Source organism: Hesperophylax consimilis, chromosome 19 (assembly GCF_061612785.1).
Source record: "Hesperophylax consimilis isolate HC1 chromosome 19, BYU_Hcon_1.0, whole genome shotgun sequence".
Classification (NCBI taxonomy): domain Eukaryota; kingdom Metazoa; phylum Arthropoda; class Insecta; order Trichoptera; family Limnephilidae; genus Hesperophylax; species Hesperophylax consimilis.
Window position 1 is genome coordinate 30,631,645 of NC_142854.1, and position 25,292 is coordinate 30,656,936.

At 38.2% G+C, this 25,292-nt stretch overlaps 1 protein-coding gene across 1 annotated transcript in view; it reads right to left on the reverse strand.

Annotated features, from left to right (window-relative positions):
- The window catches only part of GAPcenA (GTPase activating protein and centrosome-associated), a 106,840-nt gene that overhangs the window by 52,459 nt on the left and 29,089 nt on the right, over positions 1-25,292 (reverse strand). The window contains exons 4-8 of the mRNA XM_089643436.1: positions 9,987-10,098; positions 4,008-4,194; positions 2,581-2,745; positions 2,450-2,484; positions 717-883 (exon numbers count right to left, since the gene is read on the reverse strand). Of these exons, the coding sequence (XP_089499562.1) occupies positions 717-883; positions 2,450-2,484; positions 2,581-2,745; positions 4,008-4,194; positions 9,987-10,098 (666 nt within the window). The remainder of the gene's footprint in view (positions 1-716; positions 884-2,449; positions 2,485-2,580; positions 2,746-4,007; positions 4,195-9,986; positions 10,099-25,292) is intronic.

Consider the following 25,292-nt stretch of genomic DNA (forward strand, 5'->3'; position numbering starts at 1 on the left):
TCCCTCATTTTTCCAAAAAATAAATTTCTTCACTCATTCGAATGAGGATCGGACATTGTTCCGTTCCTTCCCATCTTTTTAAAATTCACGTCCTTGACTCCCCAGATTGTACATTCTGTGGTCTAGAAATGGGAACTTTAGATCACATATTTTTTGGTTGTCCCTCTCTAAACAAATATCCTCTCTTCTATCCCTTATCTAGAATTGCCTCCCTTCCATTCAACATCTCATCTCTTCTAAGTCTAAACTCGACTCCAATTTTCATTATAATTTTGAAATGTGCCTATTTAAATAAAATTAATATTTAAATTCACCTTTCATTTCTCAATAATTTCAAATGATGGCCAAGAATAATGAAAAAAAAAAAAAAAAAAAAAAAGTACCATAAAATCACGACAAGTGCGATGAGATTACTAACAAGCCCGCTACGAATTAGCCGGCACACTACGAGTAAAAACGTCGGAAATTAATATTCAATATGTACAAGTACCTCAATCGACAATTATTTTAAAATATTAGTTTATCATTAAAAAAAATAATAGTTACGCTTACATCAGCCTTAAATTCTTTCCGGATGTTGTCATTTTTAACACGGTCGTACAAAATTTTGCCACACATAGCCTCAGAGATTTCTACAGCCTTCAGTCTAATTCGTATATAACCATCGTCCAACCAGGCCTCGGTATAAAGAGTTCACCAGGTGTTGACTCACTGACCTTGGTGTCCGTCTCCCTGACCTCGACGCTGCACTCGAGCACATGCATGAGCGTGCGCGTGGCGGGTGGCTCCGGTGCGGACACTACGGAGCCGCTCATGGTGCAGGAGCTGGTCATGGAGGACACCATGGAACGGGGCACACGCTCAAACGCCTTGGCGAAGCAACCTGCAAATGATGAATGAGATTATATAAATTATATAAGTAAACCGATAGAAGTTTTTATAAACCGGCTGAATCTGGTGTCCCTGAAGGTCAATTATTTTAACGAGTGAATTGATCGAACTTTTAAAATATTAATCTTCTATTTTTTTTTATTAATTCCACCCAAATTATGATAGTCACCGCTCCATTGAAATGTTTGGAGTAAGTACAGAGTTTTCCAATAAGAGGTGTTATTTTGATATTCAATCGTAAAATATCAATGGTTTCGTTGCTTGTGTGGCACGTAGCGCCGTCTTGTTGAAAGTAAACGTTGTCCAGATCAATACCATCCAATTCCGGCCATAAAAAAACATTAATCATCTCTCGATAGCGCAATCCATTCACCGTAACTGTTGCTCCAGCCTCATTTTAGAAAAAGTAAGGTCCAATGACTCCGCCGGACCATAAACCGCACCAAACAGTCACACGTTGAGGATAGAGGATTTTCAAAAATAACTCTTGGGTTTTCCGAGCCCCAGATGCGACAATTTTGCTTGTTGACGAAGCCACCGAGGTGGAAATGGGCCTCATCACTCAAGATGATTTGCATTTGATTCACTCAAGTGAATTTTAATCATTTCAATGCGTTGTTGAAGCGTGTATCGTTCCATTTTTATTAATGGCGTAGTTTCTACTAGTCAAATTTCAAAAAATGATAGCTTCAAAAGTAACATCTACCAAAATAGCGGGCTATTCAAAATAACACCTCCTATTGGAAAACCCTGTATATCAGAAGTATCGGGGCTACATAAAAGCCCGGGTAAATCTGGCTTCCAAGAAACTGGGCATCTTGAATTCTTGATTCTTCTATAGTGACCAGCTGCTAATCCTGTACAAATCTCAAATCACCCAACAATTGAATTTGGGAGCCACCTCTGTGCTGGAGCCCCACAATACTTGATAAACCTAGCTAATTCTGTGCAAAGGAAGGCGGTCCGTCGGATTGACAATCCATTGTTGAGAGACAGATTGCAATCTCTAATGCACAGAAGCAATAAGGGCATGCCGAGTCTGTTCTACAAGTATTTTAATAAGGCCTGCTCTAAGGAGCTACGAGCATTGATCCCCGGTGCACAAGCGTGAAACTCGATGGACACGAGTGGAGCACCCGTTCACAGTTGATGTTGGCTTCACGAGAAGGAGAGTTTCTTCGACTCGTTTTTGTGTAAGTCAGTTCGTATGTGAAACAAACCACCGACATCTGTTTTTCTTCCGTCATATAATCTGGGCCTCTTAAAGACCCGCATTGATAAATCCCTTCCTAGAGCCCTTAACTTAACCTTCCTCACAACACCACCCAACCGGATGGCGACATAGTTCCCTTGTTTTTACAATGTACAGGGTGCTATCGCTCGGGTGGTTAAAAATACCCAAGATCTACTACTGAATTACCGGCAGAAAAAGGACAGAATTCCCACCTGATGTCTATACTCCAAAGAATGCAATCTAAAATATGGGAATCTATCAAAAGAACCACCCGCTTCCGCACTGTATTGATATGCTGTACGACCGAATATTTAAATAACTTACTTGATACTTGTGTCACAGCTTCTGCTATGTGGCATCTGAAACAAACAAAAAAACAACAATATACTATTGAACAATTCTGTTAGATAATAAACATCTGATATTTGAGCTTATTGATAGGAGAAGCGACCCACTTGAAGACGTGGCACTGGAAGACGGCCGACTCCTTGGTGTCGCCGTGGGACCAGGTGAAGGCGAAGCATGCAGCCTGTGCGGTTCCCGCTGCCCCCCGCGCGTAGAACAGGATGCGCTGCACCGCGTAGCGCGCCATCACGCCGTTTGTAGCCGCGTCGTACAGCCTGCAATCAGCATTACAAAATATTATGCATGGTTGATAAAACAACCCTACAGACTTAATCAGTGACTCCTGAGTTTATTTGTAGATAAAAACATCTCTGTCTATCGTTTTTGAAAGGTCCTATTAAACAATATTGATAAAAACACCTTTTGCAACCAATCCTAGGAAACACTTCCTTGCAAATAGAGTAGTGGATGCATGGAACAAACTTCCACAACATGTTATCCAGTCTACTAATATAAACTTAATTAAAGCTCGATTAGATTCTTATTTGGAGAGAAGAAAGGATGGGCTTATTTTAAATTTAAAACAACTAAATTACTGTTAAACTTATTGTGATATCAGATATAAGCGCATCAGCAAAATGCTTTCTGTTCATTAAATAATAATATAAATGTGTTTAAATAATCATCATTTCGGCTACTGGCATTATACCTAGCTCTCTCATTCAAAATTTAGGCGTATTAGATCTGTCAAAGAATTTGTACATAAAATGTCATTTTAAATACATGTAGGAACACGAAAGATTTTTAAAATATTTATATTGAGGGATCAGTAGGATTTATAGGTCCAGTTAGGAGTTCTACAGAGCCGAACCCTCTGATATGAAAATATCTGGAGTCGGTGAATTATTTTCCCATTTGATCTCTGGTGATTTGACGTGTTGTTTTTGTATTATTTTGTATTTATTATGCTCATATAATGCATTTGCATAATGTGGATTGACTAGATGATCATTTGTGGAAAAGTGTGTGGAAGGGTTTAGTTTTTCCTATGGGAAAGATTTAACCCGGACATAAAATCGGAAATAAAAAAATAAAAAAAATAAAATAAAAGTTGCGATTCCTAAACGCTTGGCAAACCATTTAACCCATTTTTTTTTTACACTTCTTCGTCAATGTTACATCTTTCTTAAACAGTACGCACTTTTTTCACCGGACGGTTCATTTTTAGTATTTCAACCGCTCGCGCAAACCGCTGTGTTTGACTATCTAACGACACCATTGTCAGAAGTGGCAGCAGGCAGCGATCGATTAAGTAAATACAAAAACTGCGTGCTTTAATGCTTTCGACAATTAATGCGGTAAAATGGTACATAGAGTAGAGATCGCTGCAATCTTTTTTTGCATCAATCGATCTATGAGTTTTGTATAAAATTATTGTAGGAACGATCGATCACTATTTCCACTGTATTTTGACTTACGGCAATCTAATTTAAGCGAGTGCAATGTATTTATATAAGTTTGTACATATGTTACTCACACGACAAGTCCCTGCGAACACGTAGGCACCGATACAGACACCGCGATGCCCGTCTGACTCTCGCGCTGTTCGCAGAACACGGCCATTGTCCTCTGGACTTCGGGCTCCGATTTGGGCGCATTAATGGTGGCCGCGCCCAGATAGCTCACACCGCTAAATGCCGTGCATTCCTGGTCAACATCTGAAACTGGAAAAATAAAAATTACATTGGCAGGATAACACAATTAATAAATTTATTTATGTACCCACTTTTCTCATTTTTATTTAACCAGTTGATCGATAGCTACCCAGATTTGGGTAGCACCGCTAATGCTTTTGATCGATAGCTACCCAAATTTGGGTAGCACCGCTAATGCCTTTGATCGATAGCTACCCAAATTTAGGTAGCACCGCTAATGCCTTTGATCGATAGCTACCCAAATTTAGGTAGCACCGCTAATGCCATTGATCGATAGCTACCCAAATTTAGGTAGCACCGCTAATGCCATTGGTTGATAGGTACTCAAATTTAGGTAGCACCGCTAATGACATTGGTTGATAGGTACTCAAATTTGGGTAGCACCGCTAATGCCTTTGATCGATAGCTACCCAAATTTAGGTAGCACCGCTAATGCCATTGGTTGATAGGTACTCAAATTTAGGTAGCACCGCTAATGCCATTGGTTGATAGGTACTCAAATTTAGGTAGCACCGCTAATGCCATTGGTTGATAGGTACTCAAATTTAGGTAGCACCGCTAATGACATTGGTTGATAGGTACTCAAATTTGGGTAGCACCGCTAATGCCTTTGATCGATAGCTACCCAAATTTAGGTAGCACCGCTAATGCCATTGGTTGATAGGTACTCAAATTTAGGTAGCACCGCTAATGACATTGGTTGATAGGTACTCAAATTTGGGTAGCACCGCTAATGCCTTTGATCGATAGCTACCCAAATTTAGGTAGCACCGCTAATGCCATTGGTTGATAGGTACTCAAATTTAGGTAGCACCGCTAATGCCATTGGTTGATAGGTACTCAAATTTAGGTAGCACCGCTAATGCCATTGGTTGATAGGTACTCAAATTTAGGTAGCACCGCTAATGCCATTGGTTGATAGGTACTCAAATTTAGGTAGCACCGCTAATGCCATTGGTTGATAGGTACTCAAATTTAGGTAGCACCGCTAATGCCATTGGTTGATAGGTACTCAAATTTGGGTAGCACCGCTAATGCCTTTGATCGATAGCTACCCAAATTTAGGTAGCACCGCTAATGCCATTGGTTGATAGGTACTCAAATTTAGGTAGCACCGCTAATGCCATTGGTTGATAGGTACTCAAATTTGGGTAGCACCGCTAATGCCTTTGATCGATAGCTACCCAAATTTAGGTAGCACCGCTAATGCCATTGGTTGATAGGTACTCAAATTTAGGTAGCACCGCTAATGCCATTGGTTGATAGGTACTCAAATTTAGGTAGCACCGCTAATGCCATTGGTTGATAGGTACTCAAATTTAGGTAGCACCGCTAATGCCATTGGTTGATAGGTACTCAAATTTAGGTAGCACCGCTAATGCCATTGGTTGATAGGTACTCAAATTTAGGTAGCACCGCTAATGCCATTGGTTGATAGGTACTCAAATTTAGGTAGCATCGCTAATGCCATTGATCGATAGCTACCCAAATTTAGGTAGCACCGCTAATGCCATTGGTTGATAGGTACTCAAATTTAGGTAGCACCGCTAATGCCATTGGTTGATAGGTACTCAAATTTAGGTAGCACCGCTAATGCCATTGGTTGATAGGTACTCAAATTTAGGTAGCACCGCTAATGCCATTGGTTGATAGGTACTCAAATTTAGGTAGCACCGCTAATGCCATTGGTTGATAGGTACTCAAATTTAGGTAGCACCGCTAATGCCATTGGTTGATAGGTACTCAAATTTAGGTAGCACCGCTAATGACATTGGTTGATAGGTACTCAAATTTGGGTAGCACCGCTAATGCCTTTGATCGATAGCTACCCAAATTTAGGTAGCACCGCTAATGCCATTGGTTGATAGGTACTCAAATTTAGGTAGCACCGCTAATGCCATTGGTTGATAGGTACTCAAATTTAGGTAGCACCGCTAATGCCATTGATCGATAGCTACCCAAATTTAGGTAGCACCGCTAATGCCATTGGTTGATAGGTACTCAAATTTAGGTAGCACCGCTAATGCCATTGGTTGATAGGTACTCAAATTTAGGTAGCACCGCTAATGCCATTGGTTGATAGGTACTCAAATTTGGGTAGCACCGCTAATGCCTTTGATCGATAGCTACCCAAATTTAGGTAGCACCGCTAATGCCATTGGTTGATAGGTACTCAAATTTAGGTAGCACCGCTAATGCCATTGGTTGATAGGTACTCAAATTTGGGTAGCACCGCTAATGCCTTTGATCGATAGCTACCCAAATTTAGGTAGCACCGCTAATGCCATTGGTTGATAGGTACTCAAATTTGGGTAGCACCGCTAATGCCTTTGATCGATAGCTACCCAAATTTAGGTAGCACCGCTAATGCCATTGGTTGATAGGTACTCAAATTTAGGTAGCACCGCTAATGCCATTGATCGATAGCTACCCAAATTTAGGTAGCACCGCTAATGCCATTGGTTGATAGGTACTCAAATTTGGGTAGCACCGCTAATGCCTTTGATCGATAGCTACCCAAATTTAGGTAGCACCGCTAATGCCATTGGTTGATAGGTACTCAAATTTGGGTAGCACCGCTAATGCCTTTGATCGATAGCTACCCAAATTTAGGTAGCACCGCTAATGCCTTTGATCGATAGCTACCCAAATTTGGGTAGCACCGCTAATGCCATTGGTTGATAGGTACTCAAATTTGGGTAGCACCGCTAATGCCTTTGATCGATAGCTACCCAAATTTAGGTAGCACCGCTAATGCCATTGGTTGATAGGTACTCAAATTTAGGTAGCACCGCTAATGCCATTGGTTGATAGGTACTCAAATTTGGGTAGCACCGCTAATGCCTTTGATCGATAGCTACCCAAATTTAGGTAGCACCGCTAATGCCATTGGTTGATAGGTACTCAAATTTAGGTAGCACCGCTAATGCCATTGGTTGATAGGTACTCAAATTTGGGTAGCACCGCTAATGCCTTTGATCGATAGCTACCCAAATTTAGGTAGCACCGCTAATGCCATTGGTTGATAGGTACTCAAATTTAGGTAGCACCGCTAATGCCATTGGTTGATAGGTACTCAAATTTAGGTAGCACCGCTAATGCCATTGGTTGATAGGTACTCAAATTTAGGTAGCACCGCTAATGCCATTGGTTGATAGGTACTCAAATTTAGGTAGCACCGCTAATGCCATTGGTTGATAGGTACTCAAATTTGGGTAGCACCGCTAATGCCTTTGATCGATAGCTACCCAAATTTAGGTAGCACCGCTAATGCCATTGGTTGATAGGTACTCAAATTTAGGTAGCACCGCTAATGCCATTGGTTGATAGGTACTCAAATTTGGGTAGCACCGCTAATGCCTTTGATCGATAGCTACCCAAATTTAGGTAGCACCGCTAATGCCATTGGTTGATAGGTACTCAAATTTAGGTAGCACCGCTAATGCCATTGATCGATAGCTACCCAAATTTAGGTAGCACCGCTAATGCCATTGGTTGATAGGTACTCAAATTTGGGTAGCACCGCTAATGCCTTTGATCGATAGCTACCCAAATTTAGGTAGCACCGCTAATGCCATTGGTTGATAGGTACTCAAATTTAGGTAGCACCGCTAATGCCATTGGTTGATAGGTACTCAAATTTGGGTAGCACCGGTAATGCCTTTGATCGATAGCTACCCAAATTTAGGTAGCACCGCTAATGCCATTGGTTGATAGGTACTCAAATTTAGGTAGCACCGCTAATGCCATTGGTTGATAGGTACTCAAATTTAGGTAGCACCGCTAATGCCATTGATCGATAGCTACCCAAATTTAGGTAGCACCGCTAATGCCATTGGTTGATAGGTACTCAAATTTGGGTAGCACCGCTAATGCCTTTGATCGATAGCTACCCAAATTTAGGTAGCACCGCTAATGCCTTTGATCGATAGCTACCCAAATTTGGGTAGCACCGCTAATGCCATTGGTTGATAGGTACTCAAATTTAGGTAGCACCGCTAATGCCATTGGTTGATAGGTACTCAAATTTGGGTAGCACCGCTAATGCCTTTGATCGATAGCTACCCAAATTTAGGTAGCACCGCTAATGCCATTGGTTGATAGGTACTCAAATTTAGGTAGCACCGCTAATGACATTGGTTGATAGGTACTCAAATTTAGGTAGCACCGCTAATGCCATTGGTTGATAGGTACTCAAATTTAGGTAGCACCGCTAATGCCATTGGTTGATAGGTACTCAAATTTAGGTAGCACCGCTAATGCCATTGGTTGATAGGTACTCAAATTTAGGTAGCACCGCTAATGCCATTGGTTGATAGGTACTCAAATTTGGGTAGCACCGCTAATGCCTTTGATCGATAGCTACCCAAATTTAGGTAGCACCGCTAATGCCATTGGTTGATAGGTACTCAAATTTAGGTAGCATCGCTAATGCCATTGATCGATAGCTACCCAAATTTAGGTAGCACCGCTAATGCCATTGGTTGATAGGTACTCAAATTTAGGTAGCACCGCTAATGCCATTGGTTGATAGGTACTCAAATTTAGGTAGCACCGCTAATGCCATTGGTTGATAGGTACTCAAATTTGGGTAGCACCGCTAATGCCTTTGATCGATAGCTACCCAAATTTAGGTAGCACCGCTAATGCCATTGGTTGATAGGTACTCAAATTTAGGTAGCATCGCTAATGCCATTGATCGATAGCTACCCAAATTTAGGTAGCACCGCTAATGCCATTGGTTGATAGGTACTCAAATTTAGGTAGCACCGCTAATGCCATTGGTTGATAGGTACTCAAATTTAGGTAGCACCGCTAATGCCATTGGTTGATAGGTACTCAAATTTAGGTAGCACCGCTAATGCCATTGGTTGATAGGTACTCAAATTTGGGTAGCACCGCTAATGCCTTTGATCGATAGCTACCCAAATTTAGGTAGCACCGCTAATGCCTTTGATCGATAGCTACCCAAATTTAGGTAGCACCGCTAATGCCATTGGTTGATAGGTACTCAAATTTAGGTAGCACCGCTAATGCCATTGTTCGATTGCTACCCAAATTTAGGTAGCACCGCTAATGCCATTGTTCGATTGCTACCCAAATTTAGGTAGCACCGCTAATGCCTTTGATCGATAGCTACCCAAATTTAGGTAGCACCGCTAATGCCATTGGTTGATAGGTACTCAAATTTAGGTAGCACCGCTAATGCCATTGTTCGATTGCTACCCAAATTTAGGTAGCACCGCTAATGCCATTGTTCGATTGCTACCCAAATTTAGGTAGCACCGCTAATGCCTTTGATCGATAGCTACCCAAATTTAGGTAGCACCGCTAATGCCTTTGATCGATAGCTACCCAAATTTGGGGAGCACCGCCAATGCATTTGATCGATAGCTACCCAAATTTGGGTAACACCGCTAATGCCTTTGATCAAAAGCTACCCAAATTTGGGTAGCACCGCAAATGCCCTTGATCGACAGACATGGCACAATCAAGTGTTTGGGCATGTAGAGCGAATAAACAAAGAAAGGAGTGTAATGAGAATATATGATGCAAATGTGAACCGTAGAAAAAGTCTGGGATGCCCGAAGAAGACACCAAATACTTGAGTCGGGCCATGTCAAAAGTTGAAATAACAGAAGAGCATATATGAGACGATATATGAATGTTACTGAAGTAAGGAGAATGTGTTAAGACCGAGTTGTTTGGCCGTCTATCCTCTCTGCATATGACTAAGAAAAGAGGCGTAGTGGTTAATTAGTTAGTTTTTTTTAAACAAATTTGATGAATTTAGTGGTAACCTTCTTCATCGCTTTCTGGTTTCATGTGATCTTGTTTTTCTGTCGGGGATTCCCCGTCCTTTCCTTCTGTATCCTGGTAGAACTTGGAACCACCGACCAGGCGGCAATCATTCTGAAAAAAAGACGCAACACATTATTTTAGGAAAACAACATACTGTAAATATCCACTCGGTCATAACACGTTTAAGCCACTAGTCATAAGTCTTAATTGTAAGTCTCTAGAGTAGGGAGTGTGGCGAACCCATGGCTCAGGGAGTGGAAACACAACCTGCAATAAGCAATAGCCATCTCAAGCTATGGTGGAGCTACCGTGCTAAGACTGAATGGCCTGGGGAACAGTGTCACGAACGGTGCCTCCGAGAAACAGGGACGCATCTCGGAGTATTTAGACCTTACCCCAGGACTCGGGGCTCTGCTGGAGTGGACCTTCTATTTCCCTAGATACCAATGGACTCCTCCATCGTGGGGCCTTCAGGGAACCAAGGAGGAGTGGAGAGGAAAGATGAGGGCTGGAGAAGCAGTCGATTTAAAATTAGTGTGAATTAATTTTTAAAATATAAATTAAAAATAATGGACGAAAGAGACATCTCTGGTCAGTTTTGGATAGATTTTGCTCTGCAGGTGAGTGATGACGAATTCCAGTCACCTTTGCATTGATCAGTTGGATTCATCCGGATTGTATCATTTGTCAAAAGAGGTCTATTTAAGACTAAAATGATTAAAATATTTTTGTCACAATAATGTGGCAGTGCGTATTATTACAATGTGCTGATTCATCATTATTAAAAATTCTACTCTCTTGAGAGCTGGTTGACATATTTTAATCTCCTAGTGCGAATGCAAACATATTATTGTGCTGATTTGCCGTCTGCCGCCGAATTTGAAGATCAAGGAGAAGAACTCAATTTCAAGTGGGATACTCTGGCGAGTCTTTCTGTTTATATGTATTTGGTGGCTGGTTCATAAGTTGTCTTCTCCTGCAGAGTGAATTCAATAATCAATCCATTTTTTTCATAGGGAATTAAAACATTCCCTGATGGTCTGTGCTATTTCCAAGCCAGATTATCACCAAGGGCCTTCAGTGAACCAAAGGGGAGAGGAGATATGAGGCTCTCTTCCCTTGTGGGGCCTTCAGGGAACCAAGGGGGATTGGAAAGGAGAGATGAGACCTGGGAAGACACATTGTGGAACCAGAAGACATAGCCACATATCCAATGACAACCCTGGTGAACTTTATAAAGGGGACCGGGTGACTGCTAAAAGAATGAGGTAAATTGGGAAATAGCACAATGGGCCTATGGCCTAAGTGCTCACGGGAACTACATGCAAACCGTCCCCACTCTATAAATAAATAAATAAATAACTGTAAGTCACTGGTCTAAGCTATAGGATAATAGGATACAGGTTAAATGTATAAATAAAGTTGTAAAGCGCCCTTGAAGTGATATTCACACGAAAACGGCGCTGTAAAAATGGTCTAAGCATTATTATTACTGTAGTACTCTCTCCGAAATCTGCTGCTCAATTATCTCACAATAATTTGTTTGTCAAATCCAATAGTTAGTTGTAGTAGAAATTCAGTTTTGATGAGTATAAATAAGTATGGTTTTGGCATGGTTGTTTGACTCCTCTGGCTAATTTGTTCAGTTCTGGGAACAAACCGTTATTAGTGTCAATTTGTTTGCTTTTCAGAACAGCTCATACGGTCCCATATAAAAAAATCATTGTATCTTCCTTACCGTTATAGTTAGAAATATGAACTAAACGATGTTAGAAAGAGAAAAAATCAAGCTTTATATACAAATACTAGCTGTACCCCATTACATGTTGCTGTGGCTCAGTCTGCCTGTGCAGATAGAGAAACAATAGCTTGTGTTGCTTTTACGTCCAACAGATGGTGCTTTTTTTCAAAAAGCATGTTTTTACCTGTCACAGGTGACGTCTACATAATATAGGTATATAGAAACACATGCGTATTCGAAAGCAACGTTGTGTCAAAATTTCAAAACAATCGTTGAAGAACTTTCAAAGATTTAATATTAAGAACAAACGAACATTTACATTCTTATTTATATCATAGAAGAAGATGTGACTGAATAATTAAAAAGAAACCAAAGGTTTTGACTGCAATTTGAGAAAAATTTATAAAACTTTGTGAATTTTTTATAAATTATTTTTATATGAAACGACAAAAAATTGAGGTGGCAGTAAAGTTTATAATAAATCTATCTAGTAAAATATGTGTTTTTTTTCATTATCAGTAATTTAAGTTTAGCGTGTAGACGAAGAACGTAAAACGAGCCATTTTTAAAACTATTTTTATTTGGCTATGTTAATAATTATGTTTTTTGAGACCCTTCAGGTTTAATAATGATGAAAATAAAGACACAAAAAACTCCGCTAACAAAAATACAATGCACCGTTTGAATCCAAACAAATTTGGTTTAAAACCGTCTGTTAGGAACAAAATGTAAGTTGAACAAGGTTCAAAGGAACATTAAATTGAACCTTGCAAAATGAAATATTGTTTCCTTACTGGAAAAAACATTTATTGAAAAGCAGCACAGTCTGTCGGAAAAATGTGCATTTTTGAAAAACAGCGCCATCTGTTGGACGGAAAAGCAACACGCGCTATTGTTTCTGTATCTGCACAGAAAGACTGAGCCACAGAGCAACGCATGGCGAAGTACAGCTAATAACTAACTAACTAACCATCACGCCGTTTCCCCGCAGGGGTAGGCAGAGATAACGGACCGCCAAACAACTCGGTCACACCACACACTCCTTGCCTCATTCACATTCATACATCGTCTCATACATACTCTTCTATTGTTCTGACTCTTGACATGGCCTGACTCAAGTATCTGCTTCACTTGGTCGTGCCATGTCTTCCTCGGGCGTCCCCGACCTCTGTTACCATTCACATTTGCATTGTATATTGTCCTTACACTCCTTTCTTCGCTCATTCGCTCTACATGCCCAAATAAGCGTTCCTTTCTTGATCTAACTCATTACGCTTACATCAGCCTTGCACTCTTTGCGGATCTTCACATTCCTCACACGATCATACATATCATCATACATAGTACATCGTACAGCTAGTACGATATAAAAATGACCTTCTCATAAAACATATGTAGCGTCGAGAGAAAAATCCAGAATTGTCTCATTAATAATAAACAACTCGACCTACTTAGGTACCTACTTGCAAGTTACTACTGACAGTTAAATCGTAAACAACACAACCTACCTGTCTCCGAGCACCTGCTTGCCTACCTACGACAATACGATTGCAAATCGGTCTGGCGCATTACGCCAACTCGCTAGAAGGTTCAAGCCTATCGCCTATGCATAATTGCAGCGCCGCCGAAAGTTCCCGAAAGACCCAGACTGAGCGAGTGTCTCCGATTTAGTTGCAATTCCACCTACCTACTGCCGCCGCCGGCTGTATCGTATAAATAAGCCCGACGCAATCAGTATTCAGTCTCCAAACCGCCAGCCAAATACTATCGCGCTAGGGAACCTTGACCTAGCGTCGCCCGCATTCTATAGTATTGTAAATAGTAAACGCGTAAATATTGTGACTGTAAAATCGATTTTTGATCCATCAATAAACCCTGTATCAGAGTTGAAGAGATTTTTATTTGTACACCAAGATAACCACACATATTAGTGTAATGTAAAATCAGTCTAGTAAATACAACCGCGGTACTAGTCAGTTAGAAACATGAAAAGGTATTGTTATAAGCTCTAGTTAGTTAGAGGATTACGAAAGAATCCATAAAATCATAAGGAAATCTTTGAACAGTCCTAACGGCTCCCAACCGTCTGGACCCAGCGATACTACGGCATCCCCAATTGGGGCATATTGTGAGGCGGAAGGTAGTGGAAAGAGGAAGAGGAAGGTGGGAACGTACCTGGCTATTCCGATCTGGGTACCGAACACGGCTAAAGCCATTTCAAGCAACGTTTTAATTCTAAATGGTGGTCTACCACCAGGGCGATACTGGTAGTATCTTCCACTCTGGAACGTACCACAAGTATACTATACTTTATTTTAAATTAATAAATTGTTAAATAACACAATTCAATTCGTAAACAGAGTTCACACTATTATATCTATTCTGAGTTTGCTAACCATTTAATAAAGACAGGCCATAGCTTTAACAAATAAAATACTAAATTTAAACATTTAAACGTTAAGAGCGAAGATAGGAGTGTAAGGAGGATATATGATGCAAATTCGATTGGTAGCAGAAATGGGGGGCCCCAAGACATGGCACGATGAATGAAGTGAATCAGATAGTCAGGTCATGTCAAGAGTCAGAATAATAGAAGAGTATGTATGAGACGATGTTTGAATGTGAATGAGGCAAGAAGTGTGTGCCAAGACCAATTTCCTTGGCGGCCCGTCCTCTCTGCCTACCCCTGCGGAAAACGGCGTGATGGTTAGTTAGTTAGTTAAATATTTCAATTTGTGCGCTTTAGAAACTTTAGAAATCAACAAAAAAAATTATTTAGTAAACAAAATAATAGCACCCTGTAAGTCACCTTTATTGACAATGTTTCCCTGTTTTGTTGACTCCTCCCACCTTTCTCGCCCCCTTTCCCCAACCCCCCTCAATTACCCCACCCACCTAATAAAATCTTTATTTTTATTTATTAACATTCAAAAATACAGTTTTTACTATTAAATCCCGTTAAACTGATTGACATCAGTTTGATAAACTGATTGACATCATTGATTGACATCACTGATTGACATCTTTCTGTACTTGTATAATTTTTAAGTTAGTTTTAAGATTGCTAGTTAGTGACACGGTTGGGTCGAAACCGATAGCAAATTAACAAAATTTAAGTAACAAATGAACATTGGAAAATAAAACAATAATTTCTAGAAATTGTTACATAGTTAATGCCCAAGAAATACAAAAAAGTGATAAGTGAACTATGAGATGTTCCCCCGTTGTTAACTAATGGTAACAATAATATAATATCTCCTAGACAGAATAAATACTGAACCATTGGCAAACAAAGACGTGAGATAAAACCTATTTATTAAAGTAATCTTCATTTCTAACTATTTACTGTGTGAATGGCAGAGGAAGGATGAAAGTAGACTAAATGCCGTAGAAATGAGATCGCCGAGACGTATGTGTGGTAAAACAATCTACAATAAAGTGTTATTATTATTTAATAAGCAGGCAGCACTCTGCTGATGCGCTCATATCTGATTTAACAACAAGTTTAAACTAAATAGTATAAAATAAAGTCGCTATCGGCGCAATAGTTTGTGCGCTTAGTTCTTCTACGTAACGGATTTTGATGATGAGGTTTTCACTATCATTTAGAGAATTTCTCCCCGAAGGTTTACATATATAATACATGCAACTTTTATTTAAAGAAAGTAGAGAAAACTCAATGTATTATTATATTCAAGTTGTAAAAATATATTTTCGGGCACTACATTATAAATGATGGCTAAACCTTATGAGATACATCAAAATAATGTACTACGGAATTGTATATCTTAAAAAGGCTTACAGAAAAGTGCGCGATGGTATATGTTTAAGTCCCAACAACACCGGTACATGTCAGCTAGTTTAAAATAAGATAACCCTTTCTTCTCTCCAAATAACGTTAGTAATAACATATATATTTGTAGAAATGTATTATATATTTGTACAGCGCCCTTGAGGTGATTTTGCACAAAAACGGCGCTATACAAATTGTAATGTATGCCAAATGTAGCTGGTGCCAATGTGGTGTAGAGGCTGAGTATTATTGTAGCTGGTGAAGGTTGTACTCAATAATGATACTTGATCTTGTACTAATATTTATTGGGGAGCTGCTTGAAACAAAAGAGGCCCACAACTAACGTGCATCGCCTTTTATAAGATCTTGCAAGTATTCCATCTCGCTTGCACTCATCCACATTCGTACAGACATCACACAAATCTTCCAAATATTATTATTAAATAATAATCTATTCGAGCTTTAAATTGGATTACATTGGTAAAATGTTAAATTACTGTTAAACTTATTGTGAAATCAGATATGATCGCATCAGCAGAATATTGCCGGTACGTTAGATAATATGTAATAATATCAGAATGAAAAATTGTTGAAAAACGGGCGTAGCCTAGGATTAACGATGAGTCGCGTTTAATTACACGTGTGATGCTGTTATCATTGATAAAAATACAAACGATAATTTGATTCAAAATAACTGATAAGCTTTAAACAGACAGTATTATTATATAATGTATCGTTGAAAATTTCAAGTTTGTTCTTCTTAGTGGCAGGAGGGTATGAATGGTAGATAAAGTCGGGTACACTCGAAAAAGACTTAAAGTCGACATAATGTGGTTTTTTAACAATAACAATGTGGATTTTTAACAATAACGATTTGGTTTTTAACAATAACAATGTGGTTTTTTAACAATAACAATGTGGATTTTTGACAATAACAATGTGGATTTTATGATAATACATGAATTGAGTGGTAGAAAAAGTCAGAGATGCCCGAGGAAGACATGGATCCAATAATTATTTGTGCTAAAATGAGACGTAAGTGATGAACGAAGAAAAATGTGTAATGAGAATGTACGACTTGGAAGTGAATGGTTGAAGAGATCGAGGACGCCCGAGAAAGACATGGCACGATCAAGTGAAAGAAATACAGTTGTCAGGTACTCTGGAATTCACAATCTCAAACTATTTGAAAATCCCCGAGCAATCCGGGAACACTTCGGCTAGTTATTTATGAAATAGATTGAATCGATAAACCGATAGAAGTGCACGGTTTCCGTTATTTCCGGTAAAATCAAATTGATCAAACATTATAAAATATCGAAGTCTTTCAAATCGAAGGATTGGACTTCTTGGAAGTCTTACTTCAGTGTTATTATCATCAATGGCACAGTCAATATATAATACAATTATAACAGTTTCTACAACAAACAAAGACATCAAGAATTCTATCACCTGGAACATGGGGACTATTTTTTTCAATGTGAAAACTGCACAAGAGTCCCAACTGCTGTCGACCGTCTGAAGCCAGCAAGAATATGACCTATGGTCTGGAGCCCCAAAACGCTAGACAAAAACCAGAAACAGCCGGTCCGTTTGATAGATTCACCTATATAATATTTAGAGCACAGGTTGGAATGCTGTCCTAATTCTACCGGTATTTCAATGGAAGATGCTCTGAGGAACTGGTGTCATTGAACCTTTCGGCACCTTTGCATAGTTGGTAGACAAGTCAAACGCTTGCCCAACACAAAAGTACCGAGAAAATAATTTCCCTCCAGGGCCTATGTCATCTTTGGGGATGTTGTCTGAAAGGTATTTTTGAGTAGAGAAAAGTGTGAACTATATAGTAGGAGAGAGGAAACACAGTCGTTACATAGCCGAGCTGTTGAACTCAATAACGAATTGTAGAAATGACAGATTCTCAAAAATGTAGGACATGCGTTTAGCGTGTCTACCAACTATGCTAGGGAGCGAAGGGATCAATGACGCTAGTTTCTCGGAGCAGTTTCAATTGAAATACCAGTAGAACAAGGACAGCTGACGCCAATGCTCTAAAGACTGCAATCTATTTGTATTTCAATGAAAGATGCTACGAGGAACTGACGTCATTGATCCCTTCGCCAACGGTGAATAGTCGAAAAGAGTCACTTAACATTTGTACACGGTTGATATTAATCACATGAGAACGGGGCAATGGAACGATTTACCGGCTTCTGTGTTTCCTCCCTCCTACAACATGAGTCTCATCAAGACCCATGTTCACTCCTACCTCTCCTCAAAGAGGACAAAATAATGCTGCCACTCCCTCCAAATGTATCATTGGTTGTTTATCACTTTCCGTGCTGCTTATTCTCAAAATATCACAATATTTATAAACGTAGAAAAATGATAAGGGAACGCTTTAGTTAAGATAAGAAAAATATAACATATATTATAATAGAAATATCAACATTAAATAAATACTTTCATTTAAAAATATACAATTATTTACACAAAGCACTTTTTAATTTACCTTGTTATATTTAAACTGTTGTACATCATTCCAGTATATAACTTGCAATATATATTCTACAAGTAAATTTCCCATCACGTTAACTAGGTACTGTCACTATCAGTAGTTGAACTGTCGAGTGTCAAATGGAACAATCTTGATTTGAATAAACCATGGATAAAAGGAAAACCAAGACCGAAGTGACTCGCAAATGATTTTAGAATTAGGTACTGTAAAATGGTGTGACATTGATCAATTTTAAAAATTAAAATCAAATATTTTTTTTTATAAATTTAATTGGTTTGGAAAATTTTATGTCATCTTTATTGCAAATGTTTTAACTATTAAGCAAAAAAAAATTGTATGTATGATTGGGGAGTGAAGAATCAAAAAAAAACACGGTAATCAATGTCACCTTTCGAGCGAAGTTGACATACAATTTTTTATTAATGCGAAACCGCACAAGAGTCCCAACTATCTGTAGCTAGAGAGATTACGGTATTCCCAATTGGGGTATGTTGTGAGACTGGAGGTAGCGGGAAGGGGAAGGAGATGGAGAGGTACCTGTCTATTTAGATTTGGTCACCAAACGTGGCCAAAGCCATTTCAAGCAACGTTTCAATTTCAGTTATAACATATATCGATAGATGCGATATAATTTACAAAATCATCGACATTAAACTATTAATAATCATTGGAATTTATATAACATATTTCTGACTGAAAATATCAAAAAAAAACAGCTTACAATTCAACCATCAATGCGTTTGAATATACCTAACCAGCACTTTTGGGAACAATAGACCGCACATCCAAAAAAGACCTTTCTAATTTACTAAAATATAATAAATCAAAACCAAATTTACTCTGAAAGCATAAGATTTGTAAGTAGGTACCGACATTTTTAATTATAAACCATTTATTTTGCGTAATTTTTTTTTTTTCCAATAAGAAATTATACAATTTTTTTTATTAACACACTATGAGCGGGAACGGTATTTTTACCCGCGCGGTCGACTGGTGCTTATCGGCTGGACGGGTAAAAATACCCTTTACGCCGGCTCCACTTCAAAGGCGAGGAAGGAAAATTATTATTATTATTTCCCGTGACTATTTAATCTAAACGCTTGAAGACATTACAAACTACAAACACATATAACAAAAAAAGATAAGCCGTTGTTTCTGTTATGTACACACATACTTTTGCAATAATTAGGCAATTTTATCGTGTTAAATTTCAAAGATTGTTTGTTAGTTGTATTGGGAATATGAGTACCTATTATATTCTTATGCCGTGTTATAAATTCATTGGACCTCTCTTATGAAATAATCCCGAGGATGTTATTACAATAATCATTTCCTGAATGACTTTTCCCGGCACTCGTTACTTGTGAAGATAGAGTGGCGCTAATATACACGTGCTTTAGTTATGATATACAGAGTTACAAAACAGACGTGTTTTTTTAGTGGAATTTATTTAATTGATATTTTCTTTTACCCTTCAAAAATGTTTTCAGATAATAACGAAAGTCATGAGGAAATATTCGACGATAATTTGTCTGCCCATTCTGGTGAAGATTTAGCTGAAGGGATATATTATTTTTGCGCTATTCGCGAAAAACACCCGCTATAGGCTAGAGTCTATTGTTTGAAGCGCCCGACTACAGTGTGTTAATATTTTTATTCAGTTGTTTTTCTTAGCAATACTTGTTTTTTACATAAGTCTTAAAGGCCTTACAGATCTATGGTAAAATTGTCATCTTCTCTACACACCCTGCCGCAGCGTGAAACTGACCGTGCAGCAAACCACTCGTCGATCAAGATGGCGCCAAACATCAGAAAATAGGAATAGATCTGGCGCTTTTTTGAGTGCAATTGAGTAAAAAAAAGGAAAGGGAAGATGAGATTGAAGAACTTTTTGATGAATTGCTGTAATTTTAACCACATGAACGTAATGAGATTACTGAAACCAACAGACCTGAAGAACTTATATCGATATCTTATATTACAACCGATATTGTGGGGTCACCCATTCTGATTTCGGAGTTGGACACGATTTGTCTACTCATGCGGTGATCAAGGAACCGATCTAGGGTGTTCACCACCAGTGGTGGCTTGTGACTTTTGAGTGTGATAGAGTGCTAAGTGTGAAAAATTCGACATTATTCATGTTGTTTGAAATTTCAGTTTGGCTGTTTCAGGAAAAATCTTCACACAAAAAACCGTATATAAAAAAAAATTATTACAATAATGCCATTTTTTGTAATATTAGCACTCTAGTACACCCAAAAGTCACGAGCCGCCACTGCCGCGATATTGCCTCCGATTGCAGCGACGTGTGCAAGGTCTTTTACAAAACTGAGTATTATTCAGTTTGATTAAAAGAAAAGTCACCCCATGTTACCATATTGCAATCATCAGTAGATGATTCACAATCGCCTACGCAATTTTCGTATTAGCCTAAGGAAGTCTTGTTAAGCTGAGGGGTGACCAACAATTAATATTTATTCATTGCAAAATTATTCAATTGATATTCTGTGACATTAATGAAAATTAATTTATTCAAATTGAATTCTGTGACATTTTGTTTATGTGATGCTATCACACAAAAAGTGTGGTAGGCCATATACAATATTTTAACCTTTGGCACGCTAAGATGCAACAAAACTTGGATTAACACGAGGGGTGTCTCGATTACTCCATGCATTTTATTCTTCTTTCGTATGTCGGGGGGGTCAGAGAGGAGCAGTGCGCCAACTACAGCATGCACAGGTTGTCAGCGCGCTGTTCGCAATGTCGCCAGCATGTTTAATGTTAACGCGCGTGTTGGTTAGGGCAGTGAGTGATGCGGCACCCAAAACAAATGGGACTCCGACTACAAATTATGCCGCTACATAAGGGGCCGAAGACCGAAAGGTCTCAAAGGGTCTGAAAGGGAACAATTAAAAATATTCTCCCTGAATACTGAGGGAAGAACATCTATCGTATGGACGCCCCGGTCAGATCTGTCCTTCAGAGCCTCTAATGGAATATGATGTTTGTGGCTAGCAATATCCTTTCCATTCCTAGTTCTTCGTAACTCAGCAAATATTTATTTTAAGCTTAGCCAGAGATTCTAAAAGATTACCAAAGTAGTGATTTAATGATATTATCATTGTAGTAATATTTATTTGAAAAAAGGTTTACAACCCAAGACTTAATGAATCATTATTGATGCAGAAAACTCTAAACAAAAAACATTATTATCACTAAATACAATAAAATGTTGTTTGTTATATCTAAGTGTTATACATACTTAACTGAATGTGTATAAACAGTATTAAAGGACAATGCTGTTTGGGTCAGATAAAGAAATATAATTTTTTATAGAATAGCTATGTTAATATTTAAATTAATATAATGAGGACAAAATAATACAAGATTAAATTATTTTTAATAAAAAAAAAAACCTCAACAAGCCACATTTTTACAACAGAAGTGCTACTTGAAATAGCTTTAAGAGGAAGCTACAAGCCAAAAATGTTTATATTCTTGGTATACCTTATAGTGTAGGTAATAGGCATTCAAATCGCTTGACAAACGGAGTCTAGAAACGTTCGATTTCAAGCACAAAACTGGTTTTTATTTATTTTGTACATAATTTTATAAGAAAGCAAAAAAGTTAATCAAGTGAAACTGTCACAGATTGTCTCAATGTCACAGATGTCACAATAAGTAACAGTAATTGAGTTGTTTTAAATTTAAAATAAGTTTTTTTTTTTTTTTTGTATTAGGCAATTCACCCTAAAAAGAGTGCTATGTGCCGTTAAAGTTAGGGGAGATGGTTATACTTTTATGGGAAATCTATACGGGAATAGGAAATCTCAAATATTGAAGTCATTCAAGTCTATGAACTTGTATAGAACTGAGAAAATGCGAGAATTGTTGAGAGAAAGTAAATAAGGAATACTAAGGGGAGATTGGTGGGTGATTTTTATAAGTAAACGATAAATGCCTTTGAAAGATGAATGATTTTTACAATTAAAGAAAACATGATCAAGAGTCTCATTTTCCATGCCGCACTGGCAGAGTGGACTATCTAGGACCCGGATTTTAAACAAATGGGATGCAATGGAGCAATGACCAATTCTCATTCTCGAGATACAGGATATAAATCTTTTGGATTTTTTCTTGCCGTGGAACCAAGGTTTACTTGGTATATGATTTTGTATTCCAGCATAAAAAGCACCAGTTCGGGTTTTTGTATTAGTCCAATTTTCTTCCCAGGAGCGAATCATGTTGGATTTAAGAATTGGAATGACGTCAATCCTTTCTTCTCTTCAAATAAGAATTAGCTTTAAATTGGATTTTATTAGTAAAATTTGAGTAGTAGAAGTTTGTTCCATGCTTCTTCTACTCTATTTGCAAGGAAGTGTTTCCTAGGATTAGTTGCAAAAGGTATTGGTATGAATGCCATATTGACACTAAAAGCATTATGTAATTAGTAACTCCTGATTAGAGCAATCAATGTAGTGTATATCTGTAACGCTGGTTCAATAAACTCGGAATTGCTTTGAATTTAAGTATCATTTTCAAAATTGAAACCGATTGTAAAAAAAAATAATTGAAAAACATTACGACTATAAACCAAGCTTCCATTATAAAAATGTGCAAAGAAAAAAAATAACAAAGAATAACAAGAATTTAACGAACTGATGAGAAATGGAAATCAATTTATTACTCCTAATTTTACAACAACACAAATGCAAAACCATTATATTTACCAAGCCATAAAAAATGCAATAATCTCCCTTTTGAACTGCGCTGTATTGTCAACAAATCACAACAAATAAATGAAATAAAAATTGAAAATTAAAAAAACTGAAATTGAACATTACATTGAAAAATCAATATTCTGTACAAAAATGTAAGAATCATGGTTCCCTTATCAGACACAAGAACTCCTCTTTTCTGATAAGGTATACATAACCAATGATGATCTAAGATGTAATATTGTTAAATATTTATGTATCTATTATTCCTTATATTACAATAAAAAAATAAATCTTTTTTAAAATGCTGTGTAAATAAGTTCTCTGGGGCTTTATGTGTGGTTTGTGTGAGAAATAATGCAAGGCTGATGTAAGCCTAATGAGTAAGATTAAGAGAGGGACGCTTTGATACTTTGGGCCAGTAGAGCGAATGAAAGAAGAAAGAAGTGTAAGGAGAACATAATAATGCGAATGTGAAGAGTAGAAGAAGTGGGGGGCGCCCGAGGAAGACATGGCACGATCAAGTGAAGCAGATACTTGAGTCGGCCCATGTCAAGAGTCAGAATAATAGAATATGAATGTGAATGAGGCAAGGAGTGTGTACCAAGACCGAGTTATTTGGCGGTTTCTGCCTACCCCTGCGAGGAAACGGTGTGATGGTTAGTTAGCTATTAGATCCCATAGGAAAAAGAAGAATGCTAGAAATACCTTCAATATACATAGATATGAATGGAAACCAATGTCGCTGCCGACATGGACCGCTGTCCCGGCACACACTCCTTGCTTCTTCCATATTCATACATTGTCTCCATAGAATAAAAAAGTACACTAGAAACGTCTTCCATTTATATATTTTTATTTATTTTTTTATATTAACTCCACACAGGAGACTCTGAGGAAAATAATTTCCCACGGGGCCTGTCGTCTTTGGGGATGCTGTGTTGAGGGTATTTTTGAGGAGTGAACATGGGTCTCTTCAAGACTTTGACAGCCATCTCTGGTCCGGAGCCCCTAAATACCTGAAAAAAACCCTCGACTCTGTGCAGAAACGGGCGGTCCGTTTGATAGATTCCCCAATCTTAACAAACGGACTGCAATCTTTAGAGCACAGGCGTCAGGTAGGTATGCTGTCCTTGTTCTATCGGTATTACAATGGAAGATGCTCTGAGGAACTAGCGTCATTGATCCCTTCGGCACCGGTGCGTAGTCGGGATACACGCCAAACGCGCGCCCAACATTTGTACACGGTTGACATTTGTCACATGAGAACGGGTCGCTTCTACGATTCGTTCTTAAGTTCAACAGCTCGGCTGTGGAACGAACTGCCGGCCTCTGCGTTTCCTCCCTCCTACAACATGGGACTCTTCAAGACCCATGTTCACTCCTTCCTCTCCACAAAAAGACCCTCCACACAGCATCCCCAAAGATGACATAGGCCCTGAGGGAAATTATTTTCTTCAGGGCCTCCTGTGTGGAGTTAATATAAAAAATAAAAAAATCTTAGGAGGGAGGAAACACAGAAGCTGGCACATTGTTCCGTTCCACAGCCGAGTCGTTCCACAACGAGTCATAGGAACAACCCTTTCTCATGGGACAAAAAGTCAACTGTGTATAAATTTTGGGCGTAGATTTGAATGGAAAACAATGTCATCACTGACTTGGCACCTTTTGGTTCTAGCCCATTTAACCCATTTACCTGACATCGTATATCCTCATTAGAAAAGATTAAACTAAATCAAGTGGACGCATTCTCTATTTTTTCATGTTTTTTTTTCATCTTTCATTAGCGCTATCAGTCATGTTAATTACCATTAAAAAAACTGTTAAGCTAATTGACACTAAAAGCAGTAATTATCAGCTGATTAGAGCAATCAAGGTAGTGTCTGTCTGTAACTCTGGCTCAATAAACTCTAGAACTCGGAATTGCTTTGAATTTAATTGTCATTTTCAAAATTGAAACTGATAATTAATTTAAAAACATTACGAATATGAAGGTACTTTTATGTTGACAAATAAATTCTCTGTAACGATTTAAAATATGCCACTTTCGACTTAATTTTCTCGTCATACAGAGTGACGTTGGTGACAGCCGTCATGTCATGGCCGTTGTAGACTTTTGGCACCTTTTTGGAATGTGCAGTTTTAATAAATAATTAAGAATGAAAATATTAAAATAACATATATTCAGTACAATGATCAGACTCAGAAAAACAAACAATTCATCAAATTTCAAAGTTGATTTTCTGTGAAGGTTCTATCTAAGTTCTATAACTATCTTATTTTTTTGAGAGATTATGTTTCTTAAATTATTTTCTAGAGGATTTGGAAATAGGTGACGCTGGCGTGACTCTGTCTGTAAAAAGTATTTACGATTTACGTAAAATTCACGTTAGTTCATTTGTCTTGTTTTAAAATTACGTGAAATAGATTGATTTCCAATTCTCCTCATTAGTTTGTAGCGTTGTATTGCTTATGTCTCACTGGTAACAATTCAAGTCAAATAAAGGACATTGAATTTTGCATAATACA